The sequence below is a fragment of the Macaca mulatta genome, chromosome 13 (genome assembly GCF_049350105.2).
Source record: "Macaca mulatta isolate MMU2019108-1 chromosome 13, T2T-MMU8v2.0, whole genome shotgun sequence".
Taxonomy (NCBI): domain Eukaryota; kingdom Metazoa; phylum Chordata; class Mammalia; order Primates; family Cercopithecidae; genus Macaca; species Macaca mulatta.
In genome coordinates this window covers 54,766,845-54,788,983 of record NC_133418.1, presented here as the reverse complement: position 1 = coordinate 54,788,983, position 22,139 = coordinate 54,766,845, and the positions used below count along the sequence as shown (strand labels likewise).

Genomic DNA, 22,139 nt, shown 5'->3' with positions numbered 1-22,139 from the left:
GCAAATACGAGGTGGATCCCTAAAAGAGATGCACACCCCATTTCCAGATCTGGGAACGTCCTCCTCTCCATCAGGTCGCTCTAGTTTCAGGCTCTGTTGCAAGTTCCTCCAGGAAGAGGCTGACCTCCCACCGCCAGGACCCTGCATTGCCGCTGCCTCCCCCATCCTCCAGCACACCCTTGGGCTGTCCCACGCAGGTTAACACTTGTCTCCTGGCCCTGCTTTCTGCCTCCAAGTTCTCTCTCCTGGACAGCTGTAAGAACCTATTTGCCCAGCAGACACTTTCCTGTTTGTTTATCATAATCATAATTTCCCAATCCCCAATCAAGACATCTCACATAAGACTTTAGGGTCGCTTTTGGGTATAGGGGCAATGTGTATGGTAAAATACTACAGATTGAAATAAGTAGAGGAATTATGATGATTCAAAATAACGCGAGTAATTCTGGAGGGAATAAGTCAAAATATTTTATGCTGAGACTGTCTTAGAAAATCCAAGACATGTTGTCACTGTGTATATGTTCTTATACCTCCAGCTAGGCACTCATTAGACACGTGAATCTCCCTTGTCTTTGATGTTGACTCCCTCTCACATTCCTCTCACCCTCAATCAACACATTACATGGTTTTTCCATGAATCAATCTTTATTGGTGTTTGCAGCAATTGAATTATTGGCACAAGGCACAATGGGCTTCAAAGCAAATGATAGACAGAAAATACCATTGTACAGGTGGAAAGGCTCTTCAGGCAGTGTCTCAGAGCAACTGTGACCCTCACAAAGACCCTGCAGCTAGGACCCAGCCCAGCTGAGACAGGCTCTGAGAACCTGAGAGTGACCAAGCCATACCTCAGGGGATCTGAAGGGGTCCCACAGTTCTTTCAAAGACAAGCATTTCTAGCTTCCTTGGGAGCTCTTCCAGCCTTCGAGTCTTTGTCATCAATAGCAGCTTGATGACCATGAGGACCCTGTCCCTCTAAGACAGCCTGATCTCCCTCACCTGTGCCTGTTCAGTGGAAGCCTCCCCAGCCAGGGGCAAATTAAGGCCCCTGCAGAGGGAGGAAGAGAGGAGGGAAGAGCAAGAGTTGATACGCGGATTGGCCAAGCCCAGTGATCCCCCTGAGGATATGCGCCCCCCGCCCACCACAGTGGTGGGCCTTCCCACCAATATTTAGGAGGTTAGAGAAAAGGGGGCTTCTCAGTGGGAGAACTCCTGCCGCCCTTCTTCTGAGGAGGGGTCCTCCTCTATGAGCTCCAGGTCAAACTCATCTTCCAGGGACCCTCCCACAGGCAGAAGGCGGAACTTCTTCCCTTTCAGGGTGCATGTGCGGTGCTCAAAGTCCAGGACAGCGTTGTGGTCCTGGAGCACATCAGTGCCGATGATGGCTTCCTCGGCACTTGCATTGGCCACTAGGAACTGTGCCTTCAGCTTCAGCTTGCCTAGGGACACTGCTGTATCCCAGACACCCAGGATCTTCATTTCAGCACCATTGGCCACCTTTACCACGTTCTCAAAGGGCTGCAGAGTGTCCAGATCGCCATCGGTGACCTCCTCCCACAAGTTTGGGTGGACCACAGAGACCTGGGCCCCAGAGTCCACCAGGAACCTCACGGGCACTTTACCAATCTTCCCCTTGAGATAGTAGCCCTTACCCATGCTGTTGGCAAAGACGATCTCTTTGGGCAGGTGGCTGGGGGCAGCTCCAGGGACCCCAAAGGCCTTCAGGAGGGTCTCTTTCACAGTCCCGTAGTCTCCCTGGTCCTGGGGACTGAGCCCATTGTAGATATCCAGGGCCTCTCCTCTGAGGGACTCTTTCAGGAACCTTAGCTTGGTGATATGGTCCCAATGGTTGAGGTCGTTGATGACTTCAAAGCGGTGCAGCCAGAGGTTTGGGACGACATTGGCCCCATCAAAAGGCTCCGGGACAAAGGCATGCTGCCGGCGGCCTTCCTCACTCCTGGCGCTGCTCCCGGCCATCCTGCTGCTCTCCCCTGGAACTTCAGCAGCAACCCACGCCAAGAAGAGAAACCCACAGAGCAGTGGCGGCGCAATCACGCTGGAAAACGGGGCCTCTGGAAGCAGAGCGGGGATGACTTGCCCAGCCTTGGGCAAGCAGGAGGGAGCAGGTGCCGTTGGCAGACTGACTGCTGGGGCAGAGGCAGGGAGTGCTGTGGCCTGCTCACTCTGCAGAGCCTTTTTGATTCCTAGGCTGGCCCCCGGGCTCCCCATTCTTCTTTGTTCTGGAAGCTCCGCCCCTCCTCGCTCCGCCCTCCTGCCAGCATCCGGCCCGACTAGCAGGATGGGTGCCTCACCCTCCGCATCCATCCTTGGACCAACACCAGCCAGCCCACATCCCAAGAAAGGCTGGCCTCTGTTGAAGGGGGCTACCCTGTACCCTCCCCAGCCTGTGTTCCAGAATAACAGATGAGCACATGGAGGATGTGATGACATTCAGGTATTTGTCATCAGCCAGAGAAGGAAGACGGAGGCAGGGACCGGATGCCCATCAGCTCTGAGACCAGGGAAGCCCCTGTTGGCCTCCCCCACAAGTGACTACTTTGAGTGGTCAAAGGAAAAGAGTTTACATGTACAGAGCTCCTACCACGTGCCAGGCACTGGGAAGTGTCTCACACACATTCTAAAGCAGGTATGGGATCCTATGGGATTTCCTACAGAGGGAGGTAGAGGAGGATCCCAGAATCAAGAACGCACAGAAATGGTCTTTTTTGAGTGAGGGGACGCGCACACACACACACACGTGCACAATCATCTTACATGGACTCAATTGCTGCAGTAATTTTCCTTCATTGATCACCCCTGATTCAGAGGCAGAGGTGGCCGAGCAACTCTGGGTAGGCTCATACTGGACTCCATGAGCGTTGTCTCCACTCTATTTACCCCTCTCCATTTCCAAGAACTGTTCCAAGGGTCCCTGCCCCAGGCCCTGCAGCCCTTCCTTTCCCACTTCCCAACATGGTCATTTGTGGAAAGATCATGGGGAAATTTAGTCCCTTTTCATTTTGAGAGGGAAACCTTCCACCATGTTGGCGATGCCAGTGGTGAGGACCTGGAGGGCTCTGGCTGTGTGCCCCTCCACTGCAGGGGTAAAGGGTAGCACCGGAGGACCTCCAGGCGTCTACAGGGGCGATCTGTGAGTCCAAGGGCTGGAGGCCTGACTTGGGGCTGTGCAGGGGCTGTTGAAGGGATCCACTTTTATGTCCGCATTCAAATGTTGCTCCACGGAGCCTTCTGCCTGTCCCTAGCAAGGGCACCCACTCCTGGTTGAGCGTGTTTTACAGTGTGCTCTGGTGGTTCGTTCACAAGTCTGCCTCTCGCTATGAACCAGAGTCTGGGGCTCGCAAACTTGGCATTTGTGATTGTCTCCAGCCCCCAGAACAACTTCCTCTGGGACCCAGGGGCTCTTTGCTGGGCTCCAGGCCTAGCTGTGTGCTGTCACCAAACAGGAATGATTAAGGATCGGAGAGGAGGAAGACTCGACGGCACACCTGTGGCTCTGGGGCTGTTTTTCCTGGCCAAGAGCCTGTCCCTGTCCAGCTCCCTATGCCATGCATCACTCAGTGCCTGGCAGAATCCCAGCAGTACCCTGCCTCTGGACAGTCCTGCCTCTGGATAGCCCAGGTCCCCAACCGCACTGCAAGACTGTGCTGTCCCCAGCCCCTTCCACCTGATTCAGTGAGCCAGCGGAGAGGCAGCTGGGTCAACACCTCTCATCACAGCTGCCTGGCTAAGGTGGGGCCATTGTGGCATTCCAGGAGCCCAGAGGAGGGGGAAATGGAGTCACTGAGAAGGTGTTGAGAGCAGGTGGTTCTTTGAGAAGATTGCATAATGAAAACCCTGCATCCAGAGAAATGGCCCAGCCACACGCAAGGCCAGGAAGCCCCTTCTGCAGATGGGCTTTTGCAGATAGCTTCCCAGCTGCTGGGATGAGTGCTGTTCTGTGACTCAAAGAGCTGACCCAGTGGTTTCCCGATTCCCTGGTATCCATTCCCTCCGCACATCTGGTCCCCTGGAAGTGGAAATGAGTGAGGAGGTTAGCATGCGACCAAGGGAGGAGCGAGGCAGGGTGGCCTGTCAGCTGACAAGCTGGGACTGCTAAATGCCCTGAACCAGCTTTTCAAACCATAGTGGTAGACGTTGAATTCCAGTCTCCCCGCTGCGCTTAGACTAGAAATTGGTGGTCCCTTGGGACCTCATTTGAGTGGGTTTGGTGTTCACTTTGGCAAAGTCGTTTCACACACATCATTCCGTGAGCAGCGTGACAACCTGGGAAGCAGAGCAGCTCCGCCCAGGACCCTGGAGCACAGGAGCTTCCATGGCCCCAGGTCTCAGGCTTTCCAGCGGCCAGAGAAGGGCATTTTGCAAGGACAGGGAGGTGGAGTGCTGGGCTGGGAGAGGTACAGCATAAGCGCTGGGGGCAGGGGTCTTGGTGGGCAGTGGAGAAAGAGCTGCTTGTTAAATATTCAGGAATTTGGTGGGTCAATTGTTAAACCAATTGGTGCTTGAAATCAGACTTGGTGGAAGTAGTTACACCACCAAAATTGGCAAATACTAAATGAAGACTTTTTCCCCCTCTGGAATCCAGTTCCATCACACCCCTGCATGGAAGCCTTGGTCACACTGACTCTCTAGGGCAGGCAAAGCACTGTGGCTGGTGATGAACAAGTTTATGGTAACCTCCACCCCTGCTTAGCTGCTTGGGCCCCCTCACCAAGGAGCCCAAGCCCACCTTGGCCCCATCCTTCCCCACAGTCTTTAGACTTCTGTGCCGCTGTGGCTTGAGGCAGATGACCCTTCAGGTTGTCTGTCCACACAGCTCCCTCTGGGACCTCCACAACAGAAGCACGCAGGGGCCTCGTGGTTACCGTGAGAGCTGGAAGGGGTCGGCATCAGCCTCTGGCTGAGTCTGGGAGTCTGTCTCTGGCTAGGATCAGGGACATGGGTAAAGGTTAGTTCTCAAGTTCCCTTATGCCTTGGGAGGTACCCATCCTTAGAATAGCCTGGAAGCACACAGACACCTTGGAATGGCTATGCCAGAGGTGCCCCATGAGCTAAGCCAGTCAGGGCAGCCAGGTGCCACTACCTCCTCCCAGAACCTAGGAAATCATGGTTAATTATTGACAAGTATAGGTATTGGGGCGGGACACCCTCATTATCACCCATTAGCGATTCCTGGGTGTACCCTGAAGCAGGCACACCGTACTTAACCCTGGAGGAGCAAAGCAGGACAATAAACAGGAAGGAGTGGGGCTTGCCACCCTCCACGCCCCCTCACTGAGATTTCTGGGCTGTGAGCTCCACCAACCCAATTCTTTCTCAGTTCCCCGGTTGCCTTTTGCCGTTTCTTTTCTGTTGTTTTTTTAAAATTGTTTCACTTCTGATATTCACTTGGATCCTTTGCCTGCTTTAGTCTCCCTCAGGACAGTTGGGCAAATCAGGACAAGCCCAAGACTGGGCCCGTCGGGCCTCCTGAGACCTGAAGCCCTTGGTGGGCAGTGAGTTCACCCTAAACGCTTTATTTTATTTTTATTTATTTATTTATTTATTTTTTGAGACGGAGTCTCACTCTGTCGCCCAGGCTGGAGTACAATGGTGTGATCTTGGCTCACTTCAACCTCTGCCTCCTGGGCTCAAGCGATTCTCCTTCAGCCTCCTGAGTAGCTGGGATTACACCAGGCTAATTTTTCGTGTTTTTAGTAGAGACAGGTTTCACCATGTTAGCCAGGATCGATCTCCTGACCTCATGATCCGCCTGCCTCGGCCTCCCAAAGTGCTGGGATTACAGGCGTGAACCACCACGCCCGGCCCACCCCAAACACTTTAGACCAAGGGCCCAATCTTTTGGCTTCCCTGGGCGACACCAGAAGGATTGTCTTGGGCACACATAAAATACACTAACACTAACGATAGCTGGTGAGCTAAACAAACAAACAAACAAACAAACAAACTCACAATTTTTTTTTTTTTTTTGAGTAGAGACAGGGTTTCATGTGTTAGCCAGGATGGTCTCAATCTCCTGACCTTGTGATCCGCCCGCCTCAGCCTCCCAAAGTGCTGGGATTACAGGCGTGAGCCACCGTGCCCAGCCAAAACTCACGTTTTAAGAAAGTTTACAAATTCGTGTTGGGCTGCGTTCAAAGCAGGCTAGACATGCTTGCTTTAGATTGTTCCTGCGGCCCGATGACTTCCCAGAACACAGTGGCAGCTTGCAGAGGAGCCTAAAGCCTTCCAGGTCCTGAGGGTGGAGGGCAGGGCCCACCACGCAGGGTGGAGTGGGGAGCAGACCCTGCCTTCTAGGGAGATCGGTTTTTGAGCCAAGAGCCCAGGGCAAGAGACACCTTACGGACTGGGGTGCCCCTAGTGAGGCCCAGGCTGGAAGAGGAGGGTCGGGAAAGGGTAAGACCAGCACAGCCCTAAGCCGTTCTGCCAGCCCACCTTGGCCACTTCCCCACATTGCCAAGGTCAAGGCCACCCTGGGAAGCCGGTGGGAAGAGAGCAAAGGGGGACCCAGGGGCCTTCGGGGTGGCATGGGGAGGTTGGAGGGAGACAAGGAGGTGCACTCCTCCGTGGGCGTGAGACCCACCCTGCGCTCAGAAAGGCCCCAGTTTGGTGTGATGCTCTGCGGTTGCTGTCCTGAAATTCCTGGTAATTTTGAATGAGGGTCCATGTTTGTCTTTCACACTGGGACCCTGCAAATTAAGTAGCTGGCTCTGTCCCCACCCAGTCCAGTGGTGGGGTCTTCTCTTCATTCACATGCACGTACACGCAGACACACACGCTCCCTACTACACACCACGTACACGTCCGTCCACAAAAACACACTCCTCCACACTACACACACACCCCCTGCACCTGTGAAACACGCACGGCACCCACAATCACGCTACAGTTCTCGGTGCAAAACAGCTGAGCAATTGTGTAACTTGCACATATAATTCAGATCCCATCTTTCATTTCATGTATTTATTTGCACCCACATTTACATCGAGTATTAAAATCCTATTTATTTGAGGCACCTGCTGTTTGTTAGCCTCTGGACACACTTGCTGCTTCAGAAGACTAGGCAGGTCCCCATGGCCACAGCTTACAAGCTAATGAAAGCAGGATCTAGATGTTTAACAGCCAAGTGTTGAAGAGTTTAAGACCCATGGATATATGCAGGCTGACCCACTTACTGCACCCCGTCACAACCACGCTGCTTTGAAAGGAGCCAGTCTCTAAGTGGGTCAGCCTGCCTCCTGCTCCCTGCCACCTGGAGAGGGCAGGGACTGAGGCCTCCATCCCCCGACCCCCCAACCCCCCACCTCTGGCCATGGCCGCCAAGACGAAGGCCCTCCCATTTGCCTGCCCCTCTCCTGCACAACTGGGCCCCCCGGCCCAGGGTTGGCGTATGTGTGGGGTTGGTGGCACAGCTCCTCCGAGCACCGTCCCTAACCGCATTCTGCTTCCAGCGTTCCGCATCAGTAGGCTTATGGCACCAGATCCTCAAACTGAAAAGAGACATGAAGAGGTGAATTTTGGACAAAAATCTGGTCAGGAACTCAGATCAAAGCTGGGTGGGCTTTGACCAAAGCAAGGTACATTCAGAAATCCAAGGCACCTGCAGTTTCCTTATCCCCAAACCTAAAGCCCCAGATCACACATGCCTTCTCCGACCATGCGGGCACCACGCAGCATCCACAGTCAGTCATGGCCAAGGGCACACGGGCAGGACAGCCTGACCTTGACTGGACCTCCATCTTCGTCCCTGCCAAACCTCCTCAACATGAGTGTTCCTGCCACATGCCTCACCCAGGAGGCCAGTGTCGCTGCTGAAGGACAGAGCTCTCCTGCCTGCAGAGCCCTTCCCCAGCTTGCCACTGTTCCAGAACCTCTCCTTCCCGTTTGGGTCTCCCTCCTACCCTGCTTTGCCCCTAGTTCAGAACCCCTCTAACCGAAGTGGCCCAGCACAGCTCACCAGCCAAATCCATTTTGCTGTCAGGAGGCAGCAAAATGCTTAATGCGAGTCTCAGCCGTGGGGGGTCCTGGAGGTGTTTGGGGAGCAGTGGTCCTGGCCCCAATGCCATTGCAAGCCTCCAGGCCTGGGGTCAAGGGCAGGACCAACCAAGAGTTGGTGAGAGCAAGTTGCTGACTAACTCCTAGAAGTCCACTTTGCCAAAACTGGTTCTCTCCTGTTTTTATCTTTCAATCAAATACGAAGATTACTAAGATGTCCTGAAGGCCTTCTCAGCCACCTCCTCCGGGCCCAGCCCTCTGAATTGGGTTCCTGCCTTTTTCCCCAATTGCTGGTGCCCCCACCCTAGACCAAGCCTTCATCCCTTCCTGCCCCATCCCTGCCACGGAGGCCCAGGGCCCTGCCCGGCAAGAGGGGCTGGCTTTAAGGAAAGACCCTATGCAGATTCCCTTCCTCCCATCCCCTCCTCAGGGTCCCCTCCACTTAACTGAAGTTGGGAGTGGGACTTATAACACAGGTCCAGACAGCTTTGGGGACATTAAGCCACTTTCGACAAACACCCCTGCAATTAGTGAAATATTCAGGCAATTAAAACATACAGATTGGGTAATCTCCAACTACAAGTGGGCTTCTAATGACACCAGGAAACTTGGCTTAGAGCTGAACACATGGAGGGCTTCTGTCCAACTTAAATACCTCAAAGGCAGCTTCGAAATAATCTGGAAATAGTTTGAATTGTCTCTAATGATAACTAGTATTGTGAGCGATTAAAACCTATCAAATATCCTCAGCACAGGAAGTTGAGTCTTTTCAATTAACTGCCAACCTAGCTTTGCTGCTAACATACAGAAGATGGGGGGCGGCGGCAGAGAGGGGGTACCTTCCCTCTGGCATGTCAAAGTGATCCAGAAGATGTGGGAGAGACAGCAGAGGGAGAAAGGGAAAACAGCAGAGCCCTTACATGTACAGAGATCTCCAGGTGGCTGGGCGCACCATCCACACACATGTATTGAGCACTACTGTGTGCCAGACACCATGCTCATGGCTGTAAATTAGTGTCAGGTGCTCAGAGAGTCCGTGGCATAGACAGGAATGGACAATGCCAAATAGGTGGGTTGATTCAATTCCATACATACTTACTGAGGCCAACGCTGCCTCACTTTGAGAGATGAATCAGACCTGTGCCCTACCCTCCCAGAGTTCACAGACGAGTGCGAGAGACAGACTCAAACCCAGCTACTCAGGGATGAGCGCAGGAGGTGCGGGGTACACTGGAGGCTTCCAGGCAAGATGGTAGCCCAAGGAGCCTCAGGCAACTCCCCCAACCAGACATCAGCCAGTATCACCAGAGAAAAACAAACATGAAAGGAATATTACAGGGGAAACCTGCAGTAGCCCTGAAACCAGGGAACGAGGGCATCCACAGACCAAAATCTTGGATTAACTTTTGTTGCTAAAGGCAAACCATCTGAGGGGGTTTGTGGGTAGTGAAGGCCCTGAGAGTAAGTCAGTGCACGTGGACACACAGGATAGGACGTCTTGCGGGGATTGGGATAGTCTCTGGGTAAAATGGAAACTGTGTCTGTGAACACAGAAAAAAGACTGGGAAGAAAGACACCAAAACAATGACAGTGGTTATTTTGGGGTAGTAGAATCATGAATGATCTTAACTCTCTTCTACAGATATTCTGTAAATATATCCTCTAATAAGAAAAAGTTATTTCAAATTAAGAAAACTTGTTCTTGCCATTTTCTGTAAGCTTAAAATTACTTCCAAATAGGCCAGGCACGGTGGTTCACGCCTGTAATCCCAGCACTTTGGGAGGCTGAGGTGGGTGGATCACCTGAGGTCGGGAGTTCGAGACCAGCCTGGCCAACATGGTGAAAACCTGTCTCTACTAAAAATTACAAAAATTAGTCAGGTGTAGTGGCAGGTGCCTATAGTCTTGGCTACTTGGGAGATTGAGGCAGGAGAATCGCTTGAACCCAGAAGGCAAAGGTTGCAGTGAGCCAAGATAGAGCCACTGCACTCCAGCCTGGGTGACAGAGTGAGACTCCATCTCAAAAAAATAAAAAATAAAAATAATTTCCAAATAAAGTTTTTTAATAGGGAATAAATAGGAAACTTCTGTACCTTTCACTCAGTTTTGCTGTGAAATCTAAAACTGCTCTAAAAATAAAGTCTATTAAAATTTTAAGTTTTTAAAAAGGTGCTTTCAAAACTGGTACATTGAACAGGCATGGTGGCTCACACTTGTAATCCCAGCACTTTGGGAAGCCAAAGTGGGCAGATCGCTTGAGGCCAGGAGTTCAAGGCCAACATGACAAAACCCTGTCTCCACTAAAAATACAAAAATTAGCAGAGGCTGGTGGCGTGCACCTGTAGTCCCAGCTACTTGGGAAGTTGAAGTAGGAGAATCACTTGAACCCAGGAGGTGGAGGTTGTGATGAGCTGAGATCGCACCACTGCACTCCAGCCTGGGTGACACAGTGAGACCCTGTCTTGGAAAACAAACAAACAAACAAACACAAAAAACTGCTCCATAAAATAAGATTGGCGATATTAATCATTATTAAAGCTGGGAAATAGATCTAAGAGGGATTATTTGAGTTTCTCACTACTTTTGGGTGTGTGTGAAATTTTTCCATAGTAAAAAGTAAATAATAAGCAAGCAAAGGCTCTGTGCCAAGACCCTCCCCAGCCTAGTCTGCTCAGCTCTTGGCCCACTCCTGGGCAGTCTGCATGGGCCTGAGTCTTGGGCACTGGAACCCCTAGTCACTGGGGACAGGCAGTCCCAACTCTGGCTCAGTGTCCCTGGTCCCCTATAGCACAGGCCTCTCCCAGGGCAGCCACTCCAGCCTTGCACCCTCCCACCTCGTGTCCCACTCTCCCACCTTGTGTCCTGTACTCTCTTTTCCTGAATCTCCAAATTCTCACTCTCCATGGGTTCCCTGCCTTTATCCAAATCAGCACGCAAGAGACTTTCACATCTTTTTTTTTTTTTTTTTTTTTTTTTTTTTGAGACAGAGTCTTGCTTTGTCGCCCAGGCTGGAGTGCAGTGGCCGGATCTCAGCTCACTGCAAGCTCCGCCTCCCGGGTTTACGCCATTCTCCTGCCTCAGCCTCCCGAGTAGCTGGGACTACAGGCGCCCGCCACCTCGCCCGGCTAGTTTTTTGTATTTTTTAGTAGAGACGGGGTTTCACCGTGTTAGCCAGGATGGTCTCGATCTCCTGACCTCGTGATCCGCCCGTCTCGGCCTCCCAAAGTGCTGGGATTACAGGCTTGAGCCACCGCGCCCGGCCGACTTTCACATCTTAAAAAAGAAAACCCTCACATGATCCTGAATCTCCTTGGTCAATGACCACTTGTCGCCTTCCTTCCCAGACAGTTTCTAGAAGGGTCGGTCCACACTCACAGGGCCAAGGTGCCCGGATGCCCTACTGTGGGGCAGGTGGAGGCTGAGGCCTAGCCTGCACTCCTCTTGCCAAGCCTATGTGCCAGAACAAGGGGCTGGATCTGCCTGGAGGAAGGGGTGCCCCTTTCTAATTTGCACATGGTGCGGCGTGGTCCGGGGCAGCCTGCTTACACTCTGCCTCATGGCGTTACCTCCATTCACACACAAAGCCCCACCGCCCTCTGCCGTCAGCCTTGCCAGAGACATCGGCGGTTCCCCGAGGCTGCAGTCTGGCCCTCTCAGCCTCAAGGACTCTGGCCTTCTGAAGCCCTTGCACTGCTGCTTTCCTCCTAGGTCTTCTCTGCCCCTTTGGTTTCTGTGGCCCAAGTTTCTGGGTCTTCTACCACTACGACCCCTCCCCTCTGTCCTTTGTGGGTTCCTCTCCCTGTGAGTATCTGTGGATACTCACAGATGTGGCTCCCTGAGGCTCTGCCTACAGTCCATTCCCCCTCATTCCATACACTCTCCAGGCCAGGGACGCCCCCTCTGCACCGCTTACCCATTCTCTCCCTGCTGCCCCAGCTGCCCACCTGACATGTCTGCCTGCAAGTCCACTTTCAACAGTGAACGTTCTCTCTTCTCACCAGACACCCTCTGCCTCCTGTGTTTTTTGTTTGTTTTGTCACCTAGGCTGAAGTGCCGTGGCTCCCTGAAGCCTTGACCTCCCGGGCTGAAGCAATCTTCCCACCTCAGCTCCAGTTCCACCTTAGAGGAGATCACAGGTACGCACCACCACATCTGCCTAATTTTCTTAATTTTTTTTTTTTTGGTAGAGACAGGGTCTCCCTATGTTGCCCAGGCTGGTCTTGAACCCCTGGGCTCAAGCAATCCTCCCGCCTTGGCCTCCCAAAGTGCCAGGATTACAGGCATGAGCCACCACACCCGGCCTGCTGTGTTCTTTATCTGGCAATGGCACTGCTATCTAGCCAGCCCTCAGAGTCATAGACACAGGGGCCTTCCTCACCTCCGCCCCTTTCTCATGGCCCCACCTGGACTGGTGGGTCGCCAGTGCCCTCAGCTCCTCCTCCTGAGTCTCTCTCCCACCTCCATGCCTCCTCACACCCTGGCCTCAGGACACCCTGCTGAGGTCCGCAGTCATCCTACAGGTCTCCTTGCCTCTGCCTCCTCTCCATTAATCCACCCTCCTCAGGTCACAAGTCATCTTCCAAAGATGTAAGTCTGCTCATGCCATTCTTCTGTTCAAAATTCTCCCATGGCTCTTCATCCCAAAATAAAATCTTGACATCCAGCAAGACTCATGAAGTCCGCCTCCCTGCTTCATGCTCTACCTACACAAAATGGCGTGTAGTTCCCCAAACAGGACAGGCTTTCTTGTACCTTGTCACAAGCCACTCAGCCAGATGAGCCCTCTCCACACCCCTGTTCTCCTGGCAAATGCTGAGAAGTCAACTAAGACACTACCACCTCCAGAAAGTCTCCCTTGATTTCCCTGGCAAACTCAGGGTCTCCCTCCTCTAAGGTGCTATCACAAGGGACTGCCAGGCCCAGCTTCTCTCTGAGTTGCAGCACTGGTACAGTCTAAGCATGAAAATCCTGGTGTTTCTGGGCCTTTGGTCTCATCCATAACCTGCACATCCTCCAGCTCAGCCTGTCCTCACCCCTTTCCCATGAAGCACTGCCGGATCTTCCTCAGCGACTGCTTCTGCCTCGATGGCTCTGAATGTCAGGCCTGGCAGTGCTGTCTTTATCTGCAGATGAGCCGCATTCAAAGTTGCCCTTTTCTGGCCGGGCACCGTGGCTCACGCCTGCAATCCCAACACTTTGGAAGGCCGGGGCAGCAGATCACCTGAGGTCAGGAGGTCGAGACCAGCCTGGCCAACATGGGGAAACCCCGTTTCTACTAAAAATACAAAAATCAGCTGGGTGTGGTGATGGCTACTCGGGAGTAATCCCAGCTACTTGGGAGACTGAGGCAGGAGAATTGCTTGAACTTGGGAAGTGGAGGTTGCAGTGAGCTCAGATCATGCCACTGGACTCCAGCTTGGGTGACAGAGTGAGACGCTGTCTCAAAAAAAAAAGTTTTGTACTGTGCTCATAGTAAGAAAGACATTTTTCATCATAATCCAGTACACATATGCATGAAAATATATGTAGCTAAAACAAAATGTATTTACTATGTGTAATATATTCTGGTATTTTCTATTTGGAGCCACTTCTTTTTTAACTCTGGTAATGATACTGAAAACTAATCTCCCAACCCACTAATTGATCCCCACCTACTATTTGGAAAACTGCTGTAGCCAGTAGGGATCACTAAAGGCTCCCAGCAGGGGATCAACGTGATTAGAATAGCATGTTAGGACCCTGCCTCTCAAATGTTCTAAGGTTCAGGATCTGTTTTGCAAATTTCCAATCTGTCACGTACCTTACTATTTAAAAACACAATAAGAATGAATTCTCTGAAGGTAAAATAACAAAGATATTTAAAAATGCAAGCCTAGATTCTTTATAATTAGATTCAACAGACAGTGTGGGGTGCTAAGAGCATCAGGTGCAGGAACATTTGGGGAGGCCGGAGATGTGAGGCGGGTTTGCAAGGCTTTGTGAGGAAGACCACAAGCCCTTGATATGCAGCCACGTCTGCCCTGCCAGTCTCCGTCCTGGAGCATTTGAACTTGCATCGTCTGGGGGAGCTTTGCTGAGAAGAAAGGTGCCTCTGTGCAGTCTTTTGCCTTGTCAAGAGGGCCAGGCTGCCTAAATTCAACTCCTGACTCAGCCACTAACTGGCTACAAGCTGTGGATAAATGACTTAATTCTTCCAAGCCTTGGTTTCCTCCTAGGATTGTCCTGGAAGATTAATCAAGCAATCCGTACCATGGGGCTTAGCCTAGTGCTGCACCTGGTTACACTCGACCCTCTTGCTCTCGTGGCTGTAATTCGGTTGCTGTCCTCTGGGTTTTGGGGTTTTCTTTCTTTCCTTTTTTTTTTTTTTTTTTTTTTTTGAGATGGAATCTTGCACTGTCAGCCAGGCCGGAGTGCAGTGATGCGATCTCAACTCACTGCAACCTCTGCCTCCCGGGTTCAAGAGATTCTCCTGCCTCAGCCTCCCCAGTCACTGAGATTACAGGCGCCCACCGCCACACCCAGCTAATTTTTTGTATTTTCAGTAGAGATGGGGTTTCACTATGTTGGTCAGGCTGGTCTCCAACTCCTGACCTTGTGATCCTCCTGCCTCAGCCTCCCAAAGTTCTGGGATTACAGGTGTGAGCCACCGTGCCCGGTCCCCCCACCTTTTTTTTTTTTTTTTTTTTGATGGAGTCTTGCTCTGTCGCCCAGGCTGGAGTGCAGTGGTGTGATCTCGTCTCATTGCAACCTCTGTCTCCCGGGTTCAAGTGATTCTCCTGCCTCAGCCTCCCAAGTAGCTGGGATTACAGGCTCCCGCCACCATGCCTTGCTACTTTTTTAAAATTTTAGTAGAGATGGGGTTTCACCATGTTGGCCAGGCTGATCTCGAACTCCTGACCTCAGGTGATCTGCCTGCCTGAGCCTCCTAAAGTGCTGGAATTACAGGCGTGAGCCACCCGCCAGGCCTGCCGTCCTCTTGGTTTTCACGTCTTCTGCAGTCTCTCCTTAGTCTTCTTCGTCCTCCCTGGTCCTTTTTCTTGGCCCCACACTGACTACTCAGGCCAAACTTTCACCCTTCCTCACTTCTCCACCTCCTGCTTGCAGAAGATGGCTTGCGTCCTACTTGGCAGAGAAATGGCGATCTCCCACTCCACCCTACCCCAGGTTTTCTTCACTCCTACATCCCTTTTCAGGGACTCTGTGCCTAGCCAGGCTAATCCTTCCACCTGAGGCCCCTCCAACCTCCTCAGCAGCCTCTTTCCATCAGTGATTCTCACCCTCTTCTGGGAATCTTTCCAAAGAGTCAAATCTCTGGTCACTCCTCATCAGCCTAAGGCAACCTGCCCAGTGGTATGCTGGTAGATGTTTAATTAACAATGAGCTCTCTGGGGAAAATGCATGCATATATACACATACATATATTTATGATAAATTTTATTGACATAAAGGATGGCTAATAATTTACAAATAATAAAAAATATATACTATCCTTTATTGTAAATTGCACATAGCCATTTGGGTCTTACAGAACGCTTTCACTGATTTTTGCCAACCTGCTGAATCCATAGCCAGCCTACAGTTGTAACTGACAAATGAACGTAGTTCCAACATGAATGTTAACTGATATTTTTTTTTGTACCAACTAGCAAGAAAAAAGTGAAACCAGAAAGACAGATGTTGGAACTTCACTTGTTTTTTTTTAAAGAATGCGTTGCCCAGACCTTGGAGTGCAGTGGAATGATCATAGCTCACTGTAACCTCAAATTCCTGGGCTCAAGAGATCCTCCTGCCTCAGCCAGTGCACACCACGCCCAGCTAACTTTTTTATTTTTTGTAAAGAACTGGTTTAGTTATGTTGCCCAGGCTGGTCTTGGACTCCTGGCCTCGAGCAGTCCTCCTGCCTGGACCTCCCAAAATGCTGGGATTACAGGCAAAAGCCACTGCACCTGACCAGAACTTCACTTGTTTGTCAATGGTGTTAGCAATTTCTTTACTGAAGCAGAGAATAGTTTTTGAATACTGGAAGAATATTTGCTTCATTTTTCTGTGCCATTCACAATGCAATGGCCATTGGCAAAACATACATTTAAGTTTAACGTGCATTATTAGCATTTTCTCCATAACTTTCTTAAGTCTAGATAGTCAACCAAATAATGAATAAAGCCCTGATTTGTGGTGGTTGCTGCCCATTTCTGTGGTGTAAGTATTCCCACTATGGCTGATTTCAATCCACCAATATGATGTCACTGAATGCAGACTTGGGGAAAAAGCACAGTAACACAATATTATGTAGTATTTCTACAGACATAATAGATGTACATAATCTTAAAATAATAAAGAATAATAAAATATACAATTATTGCCAGGCATGGTGGCTCATGCCTGTAATCCCAGCACTTTGGGAGACCGAGGTGGGTGGATCACCTGAGGTCGGGAGTTCGAGACCAGCCTGACCCACATGGAGAAACCCTGTCTCTAATAACAATACAAAATTAGCCAGGCATGGTGGTGCATGCCTGTAATTCCAGCTACTTGGGAGGCTGAGGCAGGAGACTCCCTTGGACCCAGGAGGCAGAGGCTGCAGTGAGCCGAGATTGCACCATTGCACTCCAGCCTGGGCAACAAGAATGAAACTCTGTTTCAAAAAAAAAAAAATCATTAGGAAGTGATGGTTTTTGAAAATGTATTATTTTTGCCTTAATATAATTAATTTAATGGTAAGTTTATATAATTTAAAATTTAGTTTTTCATAATGGCTGGGTTTAACCATTGGTTCACGAAATTCCTGAAGATTTAACAATCAGCTCATAGGAACTGTTATGATCTGTGCACACCTGGATCTGAACTCCGACCCCAGCTCTGCCGTGAGCAGGGCCTCAAAAGGTTCTCCAAACACCTGATGGCCCTGCCCAATGTATACTTTTCAGATCTGATCAGCGAAACGGAACTCATTTTCCTTCTCTCCAGTCTGCTCCTTTGTGGGCTGCCACGTTGGTGGAGGGCTTTGCCATTCACCCTGGGGTGGCAGGAGTTGCGGATGAGAACTCTGGACAGGAAGAAGGCTGGGATCAGAGGATGGGGATTTTGGAATTGTTTAGAGCAGAGGTGAAATAGTTTTGGGTAATGACAATGTTAGGTGGGTAAAGAGTCCCTGGGCTGAAGAGGGCACGGAACTGTAAGGCTAGGCTGTTCCTGGAGGTCGGGGCATGGGCTGATGGCACGTTCACACTCCTGTTAAACATCTTCTGTCAACTATCTTCCCTGCAACAAGTTATGTCTGACAGCCCTCCAGAGCTCCTGGGGCAGGGGTCCCAGAGGAGACTGTGAGTCACACGCCTGACAACCTCCCACACCCATACTCTTCTGGGATCGCTCCAGGCTAAGGTTGGATCCTCAGGCAGGAGGAAGGAGGATCAGCCTTGACCAGAGGCACAGAAAGGAACAAAGCCCCTAGCCCCTTCCTTGAAGGAAAGAGCTCCTTCTGAGGACAGAGAAGGGTCTGGAAGGGATGTGGAGGCAGGTGTTTAACGAAGGACTTGACTGTATCTGGGCTTTCCATGGCGATGATGCCTAGACGGAGGCCAGAGTGTCCTAGGTGAAGTGGGGGATTCTGAATGGAGCCCACAGAGAACAAGAGCCCAGCCTGCAACCCACCTTTCCTTGCACGTCATCTAACTTCCCATCTGTACTGCTGCCCCTCAGCCTCCCTGCTGGTGCCGCTCCTCCCCCGAGAAGCTTCCCTGCCTCCCCCCATGTACTTCAGGAAATTGGTAAGTTTGGAAAGCACCCAGAATTACTTGAGGAAAGACTGTAGCAAGTACAATTTGAATTTGCCAACAGACTTTACCACCAACTTCACTCGCCTAGGGAGAGAGGCCAAGTCCATGGGTTTCTCCCTGTGGTTCTGTGACTTCACTGGGAAAATGTAGGCCTTGCTGAGCCATGGAGGAAAAAGGAGTGGAGTGTGACGGAGACAGGAGACAGAAGTCCCTCACAGTGCCCAGCGTGCTGAATGACGGGCCTCATGGCCAGGTGAGTGGAAGGCCGGGCAGAGCTGCTTGTTTCATGTTCCCTACTCTTTCCCCCGTGGTCAGTGAATTTGCTTTGGCTGAACCAGGGACGATTTCTACATGGCCTTGAGGCCACAGGCATATGTAGGCAACTGCACACCTCAGGGTGCAAGGGGTTACACCTGTCCCTTGCTCAAAAGTCATGGGAAGTTGCTAAACAGACCAAAAGAAGAACCAGCACGCTTACTGCTCTCCGTCCTCCCCTTTCCCACCCCACCCTCAGCTGTTAGCTCACAGAGGGTCAAAACAAGCAAGATAAAATCTGTCCAACTCACAGCTTCAAAGGAACACAAGTTAGACATGTGACCCAACCGCACCCAGCCTTGTCCCTCCCAGGTGTGTGGCCCTGGAAGGCCCAACCCTCCGGCCGCGTGGCCCATGTAGACGCCAGATGGGCAAAGGCTTTCATTCCAGACCCAGTGCTGCCCTCCCACAAGATCCCAGTCTGAGTATGGTCTTCCTGTGGTTCTCCTTGGAAGCCAGGCCCAGCTCCACAGCGCCTCCTCCTCAAGCTCACCTGGCTCCCTCCAATTCGATCTGGGGGAGGAGGTGATGCGGACCGAAGTCTTCACGGCAACCTCAACCCTGAGGGCCCAGAGTCAGTGCTGGAGCCACCTACCAGGAGTCACTTCCACAGCCCTTGAGGCTGAATGAGAGCCTTTGGGTTCCTGGATAGCGGAGAACACAACCCAGACATGGCCCTGGGTATGAAACAAATCCTTTCTGAACCTGACACCAGACTTTTCCCCAGAGGTGATTTTTAAAAATTATTTTTTGAATGCTTTCCAGATTTGAGTGAATGAATGAATGGGTGACAATGACCCTAAGTCATGGCCTTCAAGGCCTGTACACTTGTGGGTTAAGAAAGCCCCTTCCCAGCCTGGCATCGCTGGCCCCCTCCCTCTCCCCCTCCAGGCACAGAGTGTCCTGGAAGGGATAATGGCACAATACGGCCTCTCCACACCTTATTCCCACCATCTCCCGTCGCTGTGCCCCCATCAAAGCACACACAGAGTCCCAAATCAGACCAACCTATAGGAACAGAGTGCCCCCCACAAAACACACACACTCATACACTGAGGAGATACAAATTGGGCAAAAATGGAACAGGCAAGGTGACTCATGCCTGTAATTCCAGCACTTTGGGAGGCCGTGGCAGGTGGATCGCCTGAGGTCAGGAGTTTGAGACTAGCCTGGCCAACATGGTGAAACCCTGTCTCTACTAAAAATACAAAACTTGACCGGACATGGTGGCGCACACCTGTAGTCCCAGCAACTCGGGAGGCTGAGGCAGGAGAATCATTTGAATACGGGAGGAGGAGGTTGCAGTGAGCAGAGATCAAGCCACTTCACTCCAGCCTGGGCTACAGAGTGAGACTCTGTCTCAAAAAAAAAAAAAAAAAAGGAAAAAAAAATGGGCAAAAATGTAGAAATTTAGTTTTACTGAACTTTTTTGTAAAATTATGGGAATTCCCAGTGTCTCAAAAGAAAATGACAACCTCCAGACAAGCACATTTAAGTAAACAACGTAAAGGCACTGGCAGCCACTGTGGGTGGGAAGTCATCAGCAGTGGGAGCCCTGCCCCCTCAGGGTTCCGTCATTGTTTTGCAGGTGTGATTCCTGCTTCCTCCACCATTCTGTAAGTTGTGTAAGATGCTGTTGAAAGAGCACGGGACTGAAAGGCAGGAACCTCACGTTCCAAACCCAAGACTGGCCAGGTAGCTGCGTGACCTTGGGCGAGGTCCTCTATATCTCTGGGTTATCATGTCTCCATCTGTAAAATGAAGGTTGACCTTCTTGTATAATTTCATGTCTTGGGTTTCTACTGTACTCTCACTCTACCTGGCCCATTACCACCTAGGAGGGGCCTAATAAATACAAATGAAAAGTGGCGCCAAATGATTTTTTAGTCAATATAACCCCAAATCTGGTTTCAGCTAAGATTTGGATACAGAAAGTACCATTTCCCCACGAGTTCAATCGGAAAGTTGGGTGGAATGCATCTTTGGAGGGCCACAAGGTGGAAATTAAAAGAGTAACTCTAGAGGAGTGAAGAAAAGGAGGTGACAAGGTGGCCAGTGGGACCTGTTGGTGTCACCCTGAGTTGTATCATTCCAGGCTGTCTGGCCCGTCCTCTAGGTCATGAGCCCCAGAAGTGGGTCCCTGCCCTTGGGTGGTGAATGACAAGTATGGGTATGGATCCCCCAGACACTAAATTCAAACTCAGATATCCCTTACCCTGCCCCAGCCCATAAAGGAAGCAGGCTGGGGCTCCATGGGCTTCCTTTGCACAAATGCAACTGGCCAGGTGCCTGTTTCTGGCTACAACTCTCTGCAGGGCGGGCATGCTGGCAGTCTTGGGCCTTAAGGCCAGCCAGTGATCCCAGCACTCTGAGAAATGCTTGCTCCAGCTCCCAGAGAAGCCTCTTTCCCAGGGGCTCTGTGCTCTCCCAACACTCTCTCCACCCCTCCAGGCCTCTGGGGGAGTCTCCTTGGGGAAAGTTTTCCCAGGCTGGTTCTGAGCATGGTCACACACTCATCCCTGGATAGTTGCCCCACAGAGGGGACACAACCCGGAGGGCCAGGGAGCTCAGTCTGAGAATGGGACCAGCGCTGCCTCACCCACCAGGCCACCGTGGGAAAACAACTTTGGGCCCCATTTTCCCCTTCATAAAATGAAAACAACAAGCCCAGCCCATCAAGCAGTTATGTGGATTAAAGGAGATAACGCATCAGGGCCTTAGGTCAAACCCAGAGCTAGCTCCCATTCACCCTGATGATTAGGCAGAGCTACAAAAGCCCTCAAAGATTACACCAACCACAGGCCACAGCAAGGCATGACAAGGTTAAGAAAGCCCTTTCCCAGCTTGACATGGGTGAGGGTGTCCTGGTGAGGCAGTGACTGGGAAAGGCCCCGAACACTGGAAGCAAACCTCGCGCCCTCCGAGGTGGTAGCAGCCCGTGGACAGGAGAGCCGGGCTGCTTCAGAGGTCATAGAACCTTCCCCTTCATTGCACAACTGAGTAAACTCCTAGACGATGAGTGACTTGTCAGAGGCCACACGGCAGATCTGTGCCATTTGGACAAGAGGCTGTATCTTCGTATTTCTTCTCCGTGTGGCCAGATTATTTCCTTGGATACTCATGTGTGTTTCAATGGTTGCATTTTTCCTCCTCCTCCCATTCCAAGGTGGTCTTGGACCTGTCCTCTTTTGGGTGTCCGTGCTGCAGGAGACATGTTGTTTGTTTTTGTTTTTTTGAGACAGAGTCTCATTCTGTCACCAGGCTGGAGTGCAGTGGTGCGATCTCACCTCACTGCAACCTCCACCTCCCAGATTCAAGTGATTCTCCTGCCTCAGCCTCCTGAGTAGCTGGGACTACATGTGCGCACCACCATACCCAGTTAATTTTTGTATTTTCAGTAGAGATGGGGTTTCACCATGTTGGCCAGGATGGTCTCAATCTCTTGACGTCATGATCCACCTGTCTCAGCCTCCCAAAGTGCTGGGATTATAGGCGTGAGCCACCGCACCCAGCCAGGGACGTTTGAGTTTCAGGACCAGGTAGAAGCCACCCCAGGCCCTTCTCTCCTTTGCCTCTTTGTTCCAGTATCTGGGCTCCTTGTAGACTCTCAGGGAAGAGTCTTGGGAGAAAATGAGAATGCAGAGGGGAGGAGGAACTGGGGACTGGGAAGAGGGCAGAGGCCTGTACTATGTCTCTCTGGGAGGGGCAGGACACAGAGGTGAGGAGGCCAGCCCTGGACATGGGACCCCCCACAAACTGGGCACAAAGGCCCCCAAAATGGCCTGGGGGCAGAGTCTCAGCCTCATGAGGTCCTTGAGAGTGACAGGCCCCTTGCCTGCCCACATTTCTGGGCAGCCTCCTGGATTCTGGGGCGACCCTCACTGGATGGGGCCTAATAATGACCAAGATGAAGTTTCCGCCTCCTCAGGCACCATGGGAGCTCAGAGTTGGAACTGAGTTGATTTCAGGAACGTTTCCTGCCACCTGGGTTGGTGGACTGAGCTCCAGCTCTCCACATGAGGCATTGCTCGG

The 22,139-nt window shown here is 51.4% G+C and overlaps 2 protein-coding genes across 7 annotated transcripts in view; both read right to left on the bottom strand.

The window, feature by feature from the left end:
* Window positions 1-626: 626 nt before the first annotated feature.
* ASPRV1 (aspartic peptidase retroviral like 1) lies at window positions 627-2,261 on the bottom strand. The gene has a single exon (XM_015112603.3). The coding sequence runs from the start codon at window positions 2,227-2,229 to the stop codon at window positions 1,198-1,200; it is 1,032 nt and encodes a 343-aa protein (XP_014968089.3). The 5' UTR covers window positions 2,230-2,261; the 3' UTR covers window positions 627-1,197.
* Window positions 2,262-6,966: 4,705 nt separating this feature from the next.
* Window positions 6,967-22,139, bottom strand: part of LOC106993001 (uncharacterized) — a 138,349-nt gene continuing 123,176 nt past the window's right edge. For all 6 annotated transcript variants that reach the window (XR_013402727.1, XR_013402739.1, XR_013402728.1 and 3 more), the window contains one exon: window positions 6,967-7,508. The gene's annotated coding sequence lies outside the window, so the exon portion shown is untranslated. The remainder of the gene's footprint in view (window positions 7,509-22,139) is intronic.

Bases quoted from the DNA above. Each gene is read 5' to 3' on its own strand.
- ASPRV1 (XM_015112603.3), bottom strand. From the start codon at position 2,229: ATGGGGAGCCCGGGGGCCAGCCTAGGAATCAAAAAGGCTCTGCAGAGT.